Raw genomic sequence first — 16,295 nt, forward strand, 5'->3', positions numbered from 1 at the left:
ATGTTCAAAAATATATATTTTTAGTTTCCTATCGAAGCTACATAATTCGTTGTCTCCAACAAAGCGAATTATCTGACTATCCAGCAGTTTTTATTCAAAGTAGAACCAGAGGAAATGTTTTATAGGTGCAAAAAAAACAACTACTTTACTGAGTTAATTCTGTAGGTACAATCCTCCTATTGGGTAATTACTGCATGACCTGAATGCACTGAATCACCAAGTTATTCCATCAATGGATTTTGGATTTCATCCCAAGACGACAATACCAGAATCCATCGTCTTCAAAATGGGAATGGATGGTTCAGGGAGCGTGAGACAATTTTCCCACATGACTAGGCCCCCTCTAGAGTCCAGACATGAACCCCATTGAGAGTCTTTTCTGATGTGCCTGAGAAGTCTGTGTGCAGTTACTGGAGTCGATATGAATACAAGATCGAGATTGTTGGTTGATTCAGGAAGGCGCTGTAGTGAAAGCTAAAGACGATCCTATGAAATAATGGTTTGTGACCAAATTGTGGCATCAAATGCTCTTTCTTTTTTCATATATATTTCCTTCTGGTTTAAACATGGACTCCGACATCATAATAAGATTCACTGCTCACAGTCAGACAGCAGCGTTTCTCCTCAGACGACAGCGAGTCATAATTCTTGTCAAGGGTAGGGACTTGATGGACACGAGCCACACATGAAAGGGCAGATGCAGAATATGAGCGCGAGTGATCACAGGGTCTTGGAGGTCGGCGCAAAATTGGAAAGACAAAGCGGAGATGAAGGAGAAGGTCTCCGTGATGCACACAGATGTGCACTGATATTGCAGAATGACAGGGGGAGACTGTAGCCTCTGCGGGTGTAATGGATGAATGGGCGACGGAAGATAAGGCATCCTCGGCATATGTTGAAGGAGAAGGGAGGCTGCTGTGTGGAAAGACGCCAAATGCTGTATATCACGACTGCTGAAGAGATGGGACTGCAAGAGAGAGAGGGGGAGGTAGAGATGGAACACAAGAAACACTTACTTTGGTTTACAGAGTTAAGGAATGGAAATGCACATCAAATACACATTTGGGATGAATTTAATGAGTGAGCTCATGCTTTTATGCATTTGCACAAAGAAAGAATTGTTATTAATAATTGATATCTTGACAGAAGTAAAATAAACTGCCTGTTTTCTGTTGTATGTTATTGTATTTATCCACTTTTTTTTTTTCATTTTTCTCTGTACATTCCCAAAAGTTTGCACAACTTTGTATTCTCGCATTTTTCAATTTTTAGACAAATTTATCTGTAACCGGTGCGGCTTTAAATTGTACTATTAGGATTCCTCTACTAGAAGAGTACAATGCTACTGTTTTGGGATCTGAATATTGGAATTCCAATGTGTCCTAGGACAAATGGGAATTCCACCAGGACAATATCCAATTCTAATAGGAGAAATTCGGATTACATTAAAATGTTATTTTGATATAATCCAACCCTAACCCATATCAATATTAAGGTCGCAGTTCAGTAGCAGGATTCCAATCTGTACTGTGACATATACAGGTGATGACAATCTAAAGCCATTGCTTTTATACTCATTTAGTTTCCTAAAACCGGTTTCTGCTGCTTTTCAGCTTCCGGATCACCTTCAATGTCTTCCATATATATTGTTTTTTTGCAGAATTTACAACACAATATCCGGCTGTGCATATTAGCATGTCTTTATCTTTCGCTAGGTTTCCATTAACTAAGGAAATTAAGGGTAAACCATGTTAACAAAAACACAAATATTATGAAGCAGCTTTTGATGATTTTAAGAAATTTGCAGAAAATTTTATTACAAGTCACTTCGACCAGTTTGTTACGAAATTTCTTAGCAATATTTCATTTAAAATATTAGACAATACAAAAATGTTTTTCATGTTTCTTTAGAAGTGTCGCTGGATGTGCTATTCAACGGAAAACTACCTTGCTAAACAAGCATAAGCTAATAGGCAGGATCAGAAACTTCAAACTGATAACGGTGTCTTCAATAAGAAAAGCTTATTGTAATCACTTTATACGTTTAAGTGTAACTCAGTATTGGTTTTGAATTGGGAAAATCCATTTAATAAATTCATGTGAAGTTCAAACTGTAATCTAGTTTCTATACGACTCAATGGTAATTTGATTTATGGCATGTTCTTTATAATTATTATCCGGATTATTTTAGCCAACGTAAACGTGCACACATACACGAGCGCTGGGCAGTGATTGATGGCTGCTTGGAGCCAGAGAGGGTCTTAGCATGCACGTCCACTCTCCCCCTAATAGCTTATTGAACGGCTGCAGCTAGCAAGGATTAGACACCAGCAAGTTAATGCATTGATAGCCTTTCGCGTGTGAGGCTGTGTGTTTGTGTGCATGTCTGTGTGCGCTTTATGTGCAGCCGGCATCCACTCAATAAGACACCAGCGCTCATAAATCCACAGATTGTACTGGCCGGAAAACATTTAAGTCATCAATAGGGATTTATTAAACTGAAGCAGAAGGGGAGAGATCCTGAGACGCAGCCGCCATAATTAAAAACGACGACGGCTCCGGCTTGTATCCACCATTATATGTCTTCTGTCCTCTCTTAACCTTCCCTGTGTTCTCTGCCAGATAATTGGCTAAAATGTTGTTTGGCTCAAACGCAAAAACTACCCTTTAAATGCCACGTAGATATAGAGGAGTCAAGAGTTTGCCTTCACGAGTAGAGCAGCAAAATCATTCATTCCATCACGATATACTCACAATGGAATCAAGGCTACCTGAGCTTGTTCAAGCATCTCCAATTTCTTCTGGAGGTTTCCCCAAGTGCGGTGCCGGTGGTGGCCACCGGGCAACCCCGGCACACCAGATGGAGCGATAAGTCTCTGTTCTTGGAAGAGGTTGTTGAGCTGAGGTGGCAAGAGGAAGAGAAATATGGAAGTCGCTGATAAAACGTTGCCACGACAAAAGATAAGAGAAAAAAAACCTGAAGGTCATTTATTTAATTCAAAAGTAACCTCCCTTCTTACATAATCTCTGTGTCTTTATTCAAAGTGAAAGATACAATTGTCCGCATTTTAAAGGTCAAACATTTTTGACTTCAACACGGGGAATACATTCCAAATGTGAAATAGAGTTTAAGTGATTTTGACAGCGAGAATATGTGCAATGTGGCTCTCGGAACAACTGTGGGATTTTTAATGCTTGACTGACTTTGTGTCACTAATAATTCCGTGTCGTTCTTTTCTCCACAGGAAGAGCCATTTGTAATGGTGTCTGAAAACGTCCTGGGGAAACCCAAGAAGTACCAAGGCTTCTCCATTGACGTCCTGGACGCTCTGGCAAACTACCTGGGATTCAAGTATGAGATCTACATCGCGCCCGACCATAAGTATGGCAGCCTGCAGGCTGACGGCCAGTGGAATGGACTCATGGGTGAATTAGTCTTCAAGGTGAGTTAGAAAAGACGAGCAACGTGATCGATGGTAGCTGTTTTTCCAAGGGTGAGGAGCCTCTCCCCTGGGGACCACCAGAGTTCACAAGATGATATGATTTAATAAGGTTCTTTATTATTCTAATATTTTCAAATATATATATATATATATATATATATATATATATATATATATATATTTTCTTTTAAACAAATTTGATAAAATGTGAACAAAATATATCTGAGTTTAAAAGTTTCTGAAACACCATGCATAAGATGTTTTAAAAACACTAACACAACAATAAATGTATAGTTAAAACCCATTTCTTTTATTTTTCTTTTATAAAAACCGATTACAAAATAGCAATTAAATAATAAGGGAGGAAGACAGGAGCCCCACTGTCCCTTACTAAAATATATATACCTGGATAGTTATATATGTCGGATCAACATCAATATTTCTCTGCTATTTTGTTTCTTCAATTGAACTTGGGAATTACATATACTGTATATATATATATATATATATATATATATATATATATATATATATATATATATACAGTATATATATAGTTATATATATAAATAAATTATATATATATATATATATATATATATATATAACTATATATATATATACAGTATATATATAGTTATATATATAAATAAATTATATGCATACATAGATAGTTAAAATTGTTTGAAAGTATGTTTAAGAAAATACATAAGATGTATTAAGAATTCTAAAATTTTCGTTTTAAACCTTTTTACGTTTTTTATGAAAGAAAACTACTTAAATTAATAAATTAAATTAATAAGGGAGCTTGTGAGGAGCTTCACTGTCCTATGATGATACTGCAAGACCTGTATCATTTTATTCATGTTAGATACATTTTATTTATTTTTGTGCTCTTTTGATTCTTCAATGGAAATTTAGAAATGCATAAAAATAAAACATAATTTGTATTTCTGTTGTTGGCCAGAAAAAAAAACGTGGATGCGTTTGTTGGGGTTTTTTGGCGGGGGAGGGCAAAGGTTAGAAAGTAATGGCCCAGCACCTTTTTATATTTATTTTTTTAAAGCACAGGTTACAGTTTGGATCATGTTTTCAGATAATCAGAGATATTTAATGTTAAAAATTATATTCCAGTTTATTTGGGTGAAAGGACACACATTTGAGTTGGCAGCATCTTTACTATATTTTCAGTGCTTTAATCTTTGGTCTTTTTGAACCTCAAGAGAATCCATCCAATAATTTGCATAACCAACATGATGTGAGTGTTTAATAAGCTCTAATAAATTACCTATTTAGATTTTTAGAATAAATACATTTGTTTCAGGAATCTCTGCACCGATTTATTTCACAGGATAAGTTGTCTCTATGGAACTAAGAAATTCTCTTGTATTTTTGTCTCAATTTTACTAAAACATTAACGTCCTTCTAATAAATGAATGGTCGTATTTCTCCAAATAATCCAATGGTTCTTTGAGGAGTAGTTCCACTTTGAATTTCAATAGTCCTCTCATAACAATTCATCTCAAAAGTTTAAATTGTCCCATTGAAGCTCAACCGTTTGAAAACTACTTCACCTCAAGTGAGCCTTGAGTGCAGACAAGAAACAGATGAGTCAGATGGCGAAAAAATTGGTATAACACTGGAACAAAAAAACACAAGTGCAGTTACAGAAGTGCAAATATCGTCTCAAAGCTTTTAGAGACAGTGGAGAGCCGACGGAATGGGGGATGATTTCGACTTGAATTGCAACAGATGCCGTAGCCCACGGCTTCTTCCAATCCTTCCCACAAACAGTAAATAGTCGCTACACGCCATTAGCTCCAGTTTTTGCCTCTTCCCCTGCTCTGAATATAATTTCAGAATCGATCTTTCATGCTGCCAGGTTTCGTGCCCTCAACCTAAACTCTGGAGTCTGTTTCTCAAATGCTCGTGGCAGAATGAATTTTGGTGACCAAAACAAAACAAACACAGATACTGTTAAAGTTCAGTTAAAGTTTGTTGTCACCAAGCCCTTTACTTCCTTTACAAAGTATTTGTTGTATTGTTGTGGCAGGATGGGGCCCAGAGGAAGCAGAAGGCACAGCAGTGACGGGATGAGAAGGTGTCTTTATTGAAGTTTAGCAGTCTCAGAGTAACGGATCAATCATTTATTGGCAATGCACCCGAATCATCGAGAACACCGCAGCATCATCGAATACATTTCAGTCTCAGCACATTTTATAGCATCGTCCAAGAGGGCAGTCCCCTTGACGACAACTTACATGATTTCTCGGTAATCAAACGTACGTCAGCAATCCAGATGTTTACTCTCTAAGTGTCCCAAAGTCTTGGCTCACTGAGACCTTTGGCAAAAACAATTCTTTCCTTAAATCAGCTGAAATCCTCCACAGTATTTATTATTAAAACATTTTTTTGTGAGTCACTCACATGTTTCAAATGTTAAAAATCTTCCTCTCTAAGATGCAGTAAGTCCCTCATCATGACCCTGTTTTGAACTTATTACTTTATAAAGTTTTCCCTCGTCTGAAATCTCAGCGAACGAGAGGTTACGAGAGCAGAGTCCATTATGACATAATAATGGAATCACTCCTTCTCCAGCCAGCTGTAATTACACCCGCTTTGTTTATACAATGAGTCCCTTGGAGGTGAAGACTTCCGGGATTGATGATGCGCAGTGACAAACCTCGATGCTTGCCCAATCACAGCAGAGTGGGTGTGGTTATGGTAAACAAGATTTCATCTCCAGTGTTTTTCAGTGGGATAGGCTTAAACACATTTTCTGATGTAACTATTTCAATGAAAAGAGTTATAAGAGTTTTGCACAAACAGACACATACTGATGAGTACATTAGAGTCCAACATCTAGTTAAGACACACTTAAATCAACACATTAGTTGGTTTTTTAAACAATGATGTCAATAATAAATGTAGATTAGTTGCACAAGGGGCACCACAGAAACTCCTAACGGCTCTTCTGAGCAAACACTGAGGTGAATTTATCAACCAACACTGCGTCAGCTAGAGGGCGTCATCGCTGTTAAACCGCACCAGAGGGTCTTCTAGGAGACATCATGACGAGCATTAAGGCTTACCTCAAGTCTTTAACACCTATCGAGCGTGTGAAGGTTGGACTCGACTCCAAGGCAGAGTTTTCAGGCTACCTCAGGATCTCAAAAATGTCTCAATAGTTTAAAGAGGATTACATGCTGGGAGCCCATTTTGGAATTATTGGAAGTGAAGAAATGGACAAGTCTTTAAAGGGGACCTGGAATAGCTTAAACTTATGAATATTATCAGATCATATTTAAAAAGACAGTTTTGGCTTCCTCTCAAACAAAAACAAGATATTTCCAAACTGTAAATTGGAAAAAGCCTGCCAATCATAGAGGCCAATCACTCTTACGCCATCTTGGTCTCGCAATTTTAGGAAATATTTCAGGAGAGAAGGTGTAAAAAAAAAAGAGACATCCTGCAAATTAATGTTAAATCGAAACAAAACTGACAGAAGACATTTTTTTTCTCCGCATTTTTTTCAAAAGGTTAATTTAATCCATTGATCCTTTGGATCAAAGTCTTAAGGAAAGTCCGAAATCTTTCCTTTTCCCTTAACCAGTGTGGCCTGATATTAATCTAATGATCCTCTGTTTGAGCTACATGAACAGGTTTGGTACAAGTAAGCTTAAGCTTACATGTTATTGCGACAGTAGAAAACAGAACTATAAGTCCCATATAAATCATAAAAATATGAATGAATGCTCAACCAATACACATCAGAAGCTCATGAAGAAACAGATCTGGACAATATTTCTCATCTCATATGAGCCAAACATCCGTTGGCATTGAAGGGTTCCACTCCTCATTGTTCAACTGAGCATTGTTCTGTAGGAAGTCCTCATTGGATGTTGCAGTCAGTTTGATGTCTGATGAAATCCAAGGGAAACGCAGTCTCAGTATCTCACTCCATTCATGTCCAGATCAAGTTGGCTTGCAGAGTTGGCCAAATTAGAAAGGTATCCAATGTTAAAACGAAAACACTGAAGACTTTCAAGACAACCATAACAAGATTATGACTACAAATACATTGTGATGGTTCACAACGTATTTATGTTGCCGTTTTTTCCCATTATTTTGCTGGTGATAAATAGAGCTGGTGCCTGAGCAGTAGCAGTGAGAAGCCATACAAGTGGATGAAAAATAAAACCTTCAAATCTAAATGGAACTCCAAAAACTCCAAAAATCTTAGTTAAACAGACCTAAAAGTATGTTAAAAATAAATTTGGAAGTCTATCAAACCTTAGTCTTTCATTAGTGGGACTAAAATCAAAATGTGCTCCAACTATCCTCACATGAATGTTTCTTCAAATTGTGACTCAACCACTTTGACAAAAACGTCCTAAAACCCACTAGTATTAAAACATTTCCTGGAGATTTCATTCACATCAAGTTATTTTGGACGACCGCAAAACATTTGTCAGGAGTTTGTTTTCATTTGCGGAACTCTTTGTCACTCAGATTCTAATAGTTTTTCTCTGACCATGTGTTTCTTAAATTATTTTCTTTGTCCACCCCAGACTGTGACAAATGTACCTTTTAAAAAAAGAAAATAGCTCTCAGGAAATAGTATAAAAGAAGAGAAAAATACAAAATGGGTATAGCTTAGAAAGTGCAGCAGGTATTTCGTTTTCCTCGGTCAAATAGAAAGGCAGAAGACATGAGAAATAAATTGAGAGGTATAAATAACAGCCAAACCTTAAGATACCTCCCATGTTTTCTCCCTCGCCAGGATCTGTGAAGCTGCATTTTAAATCATTAAGACAGGATGATTGGCATGAAAAAGTCATTTAATCTGACAGTCAAAATGCTTTGCATAATGCTCCGCAACCAAAAAGCCTTAACCCCGGACTAATCTGATCACAGATGGGAGCGACTCGCCTCCTGTTCGATCTGAGACGTGATGGCTTTTCCACTTCAGAAATGGCAGCTTTACGTTTAACGAAAACAGAGATGTATTCATCGCTTTCATCTGGAAATGAGATTAAAAAAAACAACGCTCGCTTTAGATCGTACATGTAGGTTTCATCAGGGACACTCGGTCCCAACGTGCATTTTCCGAAAGCAATTCCTCATTCCAGAGTTGTTTTATAATGTCTCCATCTGTCTCCGGGTCCTGCTCCGTGGTCCCTGTGCCATCGGAAAAACCCTCCAAAGAAAAGCATTTTACTTTTAAGACAGCCACTCTAATCTGCAGTCATCCTACATTTGTAGCTCCGGCGTTAACGCTGTCGTTCCATCTCTGCGTCCCGCATTCCAGCGCCGTGTCAAGGCGGCGTGGCCTATCACACACTAATAATAAGGCTCAAAGGATGAAAATGAAGGAGAGCAGCCACTAATTCAGTTTTCCTGCATCAGTCAGCAAGCAGGTTTGTCTTCTGTAAATCCAATTATAGGAGATAATTGTTGCCCGTAGCGCTCGCCACGAGTTCTCCACTAGCTGACCATCACAGTCGCTGTGATTACAGATGCAAGAATGCGCACGTCTTTGCGTTTCCTTGACCTACAGGCAACCTGAAGGGTTTCTCTTGGAAATGATTCCTCACTTTATGGTGATTGCTACTCATTAGATTGTGAAATTACATTTGTTTCCCTCCTGCCGTAAGCAGTGTGAAGCCTAAAATCAGTATATTGCGGTAACTAAAAAATGCACCTTTTACTATCATTATCAAAATTTTTTCAATTAAGGTGTATTAATTCGAAATTTAAGACTTTAATGAATACCTAAGGGGGACTCTTTCAGGTAGGGTCTCGAGTATCAACTAGACTTACTTTTGTTGAATGGTTGACAATAAAAGGATGTTATGAATGGGAAAGAAATTTGGGAAGAAGTGGAGACAATTTCAAGGTTAAGCAATGATCATATTAGGGGATTATTGGTAAGAGTGTGTACATGTGGCTAAAAAGGGTCGATATGTTTCTGATAGGAATTGTTTCCTCTAAGTAAAATAACTTCTCGATAATCGGCAGCTATTTGCGTCATACACCCTGATGTCCTCATGGTTTCTCAGACTTTTATTGAAGAAGGAAGTCCTGGCCTGCTCCTCACTCCAAAGCCATTGAGGCCTGAATCAGTGCAATGGTTGTGGTTGTGCGTCTTTGTTGAGGACTACAGATGGAAAGTAGCATTGTGCTAAATCTGGTGCAGCCATCTTTTTAATGTAACTGCACACTGTCCTTTTCAAATAAACTGAACTGAACTTTTGTAAACACTAGATAAGCAGCTCAATGCAGTCTAGACATGGTAATCTGGTCCTTTCACATGAATCCAGCGAACATTATCATAATCACACCTCCTGCTTCATGTACTCATTCATTTACGTTAATGTATGAATTGTTGTCCTATTCACATGGAACCTTTCATATGAGTCACCTTCGTCTCGACATTTGTACATTATCACCGTGTCTGAATCATGGTCATTTTGTGCTTATTATGATACAGAAGGATGACTTTAATGATCATTCTAGATTATCAGAATTATTTCCATATATCTTTTTCAAGACAAATACGGAAAATCCCTCCGAGCTTCTGCTGTGACATCCATGGCTTCAGCCAATTAATGCGTTTTTTTCTGCGACGCCTTTCTTCCACAACAAGAAGACCAAAGGCCATTAATGCCAGTCGCTTCATTATCGTGTCGTTATCCATCGTATTTTTATTTTATCTTTCGTTTCAACGAGTGAAAACACCGACCGTTCCCGACTAGTCTCAAAGCATTTCCGCTTTTCACTTCTTTGTGGCGTCAACACAGATGAGCGACGCTGCAGCACCACCCGCTGTTATGTGGGAGAATAACGTCTCGCACATGCGCAAGAACGTACACTTTCGCCGACAATCTCTTTGGTGTGTTCAGAGGCATTTTTTCAAGGGACGGGGGCAGACTAGGTCAGACTGCTCAGCCACTTTTTCAAGAACATTCCATGTCTTTGGGTCCTTTTTCCTGAATTATTGGACCTACCTCCTCAGGATTCAACAAGTTATTTTGTTGGCCATATTGTCCACATGTACTCACTTTCTTGGTTAGAAACCTGCAATAATGTCTGCCATTTATACCAAATATAATATGTATTAAATGTATTTTGCAATCAAAGTTACAAAGAGAGAGATAAACCATTGCAACTATGAAGATATTTTTGCAGAGGGAAAGAAAGAAGAAAACCTATAATATGGTTGTCTTTGCCGATCTTCTTCCTGTCGACACATTAAACCTTCCTCTCTCTTTTCACCTCTTGCAGCGAGCGGACGTGGGACTCGCTGCCCTGACCATCACACCTGAGCGAGAGAGCGTCGTAGACTTCACCACACGCTACATGGATTATTCCGTGGGCGTTCTGCTGCGAAAGGCCGAGCGCACCGTCGACATGTTCGCCTGCCTGGCACCCTTCGACCTGTCTCTGTGGGCGTGCATCGCCGGTACCGTGCTCTTGGTTGGCATCCTGGTCTACCTGCTGAACTGGCTTAACCCACCCAGGCTGCCGATGGGATCCGTTTCTTCCACGACTCTTTACAATTCCATGTGGTTCGTTTATGGCTCCTTCGTCCAGCAAGGTAGGTTGATTTTTTTTTATAGTTCTCTCTAGTGTATTGTCTTTTTGCACCATTAATGGATCTAGAACTCAAACAAAAAAGAAGATAAAAATGATGAAAGGATGTTTAATTGGGAAAGAGTCCGTTTTTAATGCCAACGGAAATACGCTGATCTTGAAGGCTGTCCTTGTTTTACAACTTTCTGCCTGGAAAAAAAAGGATTCCAAAATGTTGGTGTGATGGCCTCAGTATACAAAACATCATCTGATTTACTGTTTTGAAGGACATTTTCACTTTCGGCAGAATGTTGTATTTGCTTTTTTTTCCCCCCACATAAACTGTCATTACTTCAAAGGACTATAACTAATTCTTTGAAAACTCGGACTAACTAAACGTGCTGGAAGATTCGGTGAGATAAAAGCACAGATAATGGACTATGATGAATGAAAAGCATTCCTGAGCCGAGTGATTAGGGAGGGAGTTTTAAATGGAAGAAACAAGGGCGACTATCATAGTGGCATCACCTTTTTTTAAGATGACTATTCATAAAAAAACGAATAATAATAATATATCAAAGATCAACTACAGAATAACACTTGAAAGAAAAAGTATAAAAGTTTTTTAAGGCAGAAAAAATGGGTGGTATCAGTGGATAACTGTACTTTTTCTAAAGATAATGTCCGGTAGTTTTTTTTTGTTTTTTTTTAGCAAATAGTTAATTAAGTAGTTACTATAGTTAATAGTTAATTGTTTTTTCGGTGGTGAAGCTGTAATTGCTTTCCTACAGACGTACCAGATTTCGTTGGCTAATGTTTGGACAGGAGTCTTTAAACTTGGCACGCTTGGTGGAGTTATGACCAGATATGTAACGCAAGAGCTAAGAGGGCAAACGGTGTGGATGATCTGAGAGTTACCGGCATGATCCCCCTGCTTGACTTGTTCCACCCGTCTGACCTTAAATCTGTAATCCATTTGGAGAGGGAATCCAGCGAGTCTGAAAGGTAGCGAAGGAATTCAGGCAGACGATTCCAGATGCTGCGGGTCATAGCTCAAGCCCTTCTTAGTGGTGTCATACGTTTGTCTGATCAATCCTTCAATGGTATAAGTGAAAAAAAAAAGGTTTAAATTTGAATAGAAAAGCTCTTGTCTAGAAATATAATGTCAAATGACGACGTCAACGGTGTGACCTTTCCTCTCATTGGATCCAAGAGAATAAAAGGGAAAATACATTTGATTTCTAGAGGTTTGAATGCTGCATATTGGCCTCGTCCTGGGTATCTACCTTGAATCCAGTGGAGGATATCAGAAAATTGACAGGAGGGGAAGGATTTACAGTAAAAATCTGTCGCTGCAGGAGCAGAACCATGTCCAGGAGAGAAAAAAAGCAAGACAGAAACTCAATCGCAACAATTGCTTTCGACGATTCAAACGTCCACAGACGACCTCGTGAAAACGGTCTGCTGTAAATATTTAGTTTTCTCCGCCACAGAATGAGGGAGCAACATTCATTATGGCAACTACTAAAGTTTTTTTTTTCCCTCACTGCACATCTGTGGAACACTTGAGACTCTGAAAAGGGAACTGATGATGAGCATCCCTCCATAATGGTGTTAATGGTAATGATGATTCATGCTAATTGCTGTTTGATTTTGGGATTCTTTCTCTTTTTAGTGCTAATTAGCTACAAATGAATCAACGGGGGGAGAAGTGGGTTCTAATAGGAGCAGCCAGTTGGGTGGAACAGGCTTTTATAGCAGGTGCACAACTTTGTGTGACACTTGAGAGTCCGGAAAAACAGTCTGATATGTTGGGGGTCATGTTGGTAAAACCATAATGATCGGTTGAAGGAAGAAACAAAACAAAAACCAGAATGCATGACGTGGAAAATGACACAACGACTTCTCTTCTGATGGTACAGATAAACGACATGACATAAATAAAACGCTTGTGGTCCGGAGGAAACACAGCTCACCCACATGGTGTATACAAAACTAATAGATAAATAATATAAAAAAAGGTTGTTTTTTTGGTGATTTAATGTTGCATTATCTTCATATAAACTTGGTTAGCACCAAAATCTAAGCAAAAAAAAAAAGCACAAACTATTCCCCTGAACCTTCGTGAAAAAAATATTGTAATTGGATAATTTGTTTGTCAGACTTTCTCTTGATAAAGTGCGTCCGTCGAGCGGAGGGTTGCAGGAAATGCCAAAACGATTAACTTGATCCTTTCCTTCCGTAATGCACAGAAATGAGTAGGTTTTCCTGAAATCTTTCGGCTGGTTAAACGGACTCAAATAAAGTACAATCCTGGAAAAAATAGTTTTATCCTTGGTGACCATTTGTGTTTTGAGTGAATTTTAACGATACTTATCAATGTGGTAAACAGTTAAGTTAAACATAACTTTTGAAAATTAAAGTAAAAATGTATAATTAAAAAAAAAAGAGTAATACTAGATGTATGCTTGTATTTATATATATTTATTATCTTTTTATAGATGTCCTTCCACACAAAAGCTCAAAACAAAATGAAAGTGTCCTGAGAATAAAATCTTTTTATCTTCACATCTTTATCTATCTTTAAAAGACATCAATAGCTCCTATATTCTTTTCTCAGTGCCCTGATTTCTTTATTATTCCCCACTTTATTTCTACTCATGCCCTTCATTTATTCCTTCTTGTTTATCTGTTTGCTCTTTCATTCCTTCACACCTCTCCCTCTCGCTAATCAGGTCCTCAGTGTAGCCGGCCAATTGGCTGTCTGTTTACAACCTCTCTATTTTCTGTGGGTGTGTGTGTGTGAAAGTGCAAGGATGGGATGGAGGGAGTGAGTAAGAGCTTTGCCTGCTCACTAAGGTCAGCAGAAGCACTAAAGGGGGATGTCTACTCCATAAACTATGTCTAATTGGTCTCAAGGAGAGTGAGGATGTCGGAGCAGAAAGGATGGAGGAAGACGCGGCAGACATCGGGAGGAAATGTTTATACGACACATAACTTGTGTATTCAGAAGGCATCATCCAAATCTTGGATTTGGCGTAAAGCAAACAGTGCTACACACACGAAAATCGAAATGAGGCGTTGAATAATGGCTCAAAGGTTAATCAGTGTAGTGTGGACATATGTAATTACTATTTTTATATTGTTGACTCAATGTTTTCTAAACTACTTCGCCACAAACTGAAGTTCTATCTCGGCTTCTTGTCTACTTTCTCTACATCAAGAGTTCCAAACCTTTTTGTTTTTTCTGTGGAGTAGATTCATTTCAATAGTATTTTCTCGGACTGATGTTGAGATAAAACTCAAAGAAAAAGCAAAAGGAATGGCATGAAAATTGCATTTCACCGTGACACTGTCAGTCCTGGGTAGGTCTCACTGAAACAAGATGGTCTGATATAGAGTTATTTTACAGGCTTATTCTTTTATAATTTGTAGTTGATTTTCTGAGACTCCTGTGTTGTTCTCTGTGTTATCGTGACCTTTTAAGTATATATTTTACTGGGTATTGTTTTTGATTGTTTAAGCGCTTTGTGACCCTGGTCTGGAAAAGCGCTCTTTAAATATAAATTACTTACTAACTTACTTACTGAGAGTCACAGCTTGATGTAACTTTTCTTCATTTAATATAACACTTTACAGACAGTAAAAAAAAAAATATATATATATATATATATTTTCGCCATCTTACTGCTGGCCTATAAAAGTTCCTTTTCACTCTTTAGTCATTGATCAAATCTGACGGTCGTCTCCATCCTACCTGCACTCTCCTCTTCATCTCCTTTGATCTCATAGCTCTCATAGACACATAGATAGATTGACTTTATTAATCCCTCTGGAGATCTCCTTTTGGGAGAACAAGAACAAATTGCAAACAAAAGATGATGAAATTAAAGTGTTCAGAACATAGATCAAAGTAAATAATGCAAATAAAGAATACAAAGATTAATTTAGAGTAGAATAACATCATCCTCACTCCGCTGCTGCCCCGTAGATTCCGAATCATACTGAAAGCACGAGGAATGAATATGTTCCTGAGTCTATTAGTGTTGCATCTGCAACTAATAGATTGAACAAGGAGGTAGTGGCTAAAAATATCCATTAGATAGATAGATAGATACTTTATTCATCTACTTACAGAAATTCACGGTTCAGCAGCTCCAGAATATGTTACAAGAATGTTACATTATTCAGTTTGTACCTCTCTCTTTCCTGCTCATATACGCGTCACTCTCAAAGTAAATCACTATATCATCAGCAAACATCAAGGTCCATCCATCGCCACAGTGCCTGCATAAACTATTAAAATGCACTTTCTAAAACTGTTAACATTTACTTCTTCGGTTAAAGGAATAACTCTTTATGGTATCTATGTTATACACTTTTTAGCCTGTTGTTAATTCTGAGACTACCTCTTGGAAAATAATACTCATTAAACTTAGTAAGTTAATTCCACATATTTATTTTTTTAAAGGAATAAAAACCTTATACAAATTGAATATTAATAAAGTTTATTGTGTTCAGCCCCTTTTAATAAAACTCATCTAAACTTTGCCGTGTCCACGTGAATCTTGAGCTATTTTTGTATGTCACCAGTGTCTGCTACAATATTCATCTTTCTGAATTTGGAGGGTTTTCTTGCACATCAGCAGTCTGGTTTCTGTGAACACACTGCGGCGGTGCCAGATGTGTGGAAGTGTAAAACCAGCTTATCAGGAGTTGATGTAAAAAACCTGCACTCGTGTTAATGTGACACGTCTTTGAAGTTGTGGAAAGGTTTAGGAAAAGGCGGTAAAATGTTTCCTGAAGAGATTAATTATCAGTCGGGGCTTTGCTCCTGCCAAGGTTATTCTAATATTTTGGAGAACGGAGGATGAGGCCTGGGATGAGTGAGTCACACTAAAGAGGGAGGAAAAACCTGAGCAGCATATTGACGAGCACAGACCTGGTCACCTGGAGGGGATTGAACCTTCCACTCATTTGCAGGCTCTTGCGCCCCATGTTTGGAGATTTCAGGCAACACAGCGGGACGTTGACTTGAAGGGTTCGCTTGTTGAGCACCAGGCTAGTTGAGAGGTGTTTCGGTCTGAAGAAAGTTTTCAAAGCTGGAAGATGTGAAAAAGTTTCCTTCACTTCAATCAAAAAAAACGTTTTGAAGCTTACGAGAATGAAATGACTCCTTTTTTACGATATTTATCAAACTTATGGGGAAAGAAATGATGATTTTAAAGTACATTGTGGCAAAGTATCTTTAACATCTGCTAACGTATCAGTAGTGAG

General features: G+C 38.1%; 1 protein-coding gene across 4 annotated transcripts in view; it reads left to right on the top strand.

The window, feature by feature from the left end:
* Positions 1-16,295, top strand: part of grid2 (glutamate receptor, ionotropic, delta 2) — a 447,398-nt gene that overhangs the window by 322,179 nt on the left and 108,924 nt on the right. For all 4 annotated transcript variants that reach the window (XM_087792456.1, XM_087792434.1, XM_087792441.1 and 1 more), the window contains exons 10-11: positions 3,246-3,443; positions 10,731-11,043. In XM_087792456.1, coding sequence (XP_087648582.1) covers positions 3,246-3,443; positions 10,731-11,043 — 511 coding nt within the window. The remainder of the gene's footprint in view (positions 1-3,245; positions 3,444-10,730; positions 11,044-16,295) is intronic.

Source organism: Callionymus lyra, chromosome 1, assembly GCF_982586985.1.
Source record: "Callionymus lyra chromosome 1, fCalLyr1.hap1.1, whole genome shotgun sequence".
NCBI classification, from domain to species: domain Eukaryota; kingdom Metazoa; phylum Chordata; class Actinopteri; order Syngnathiformes; family Callionymidae; genus Callionymus; species Callionymus lyra.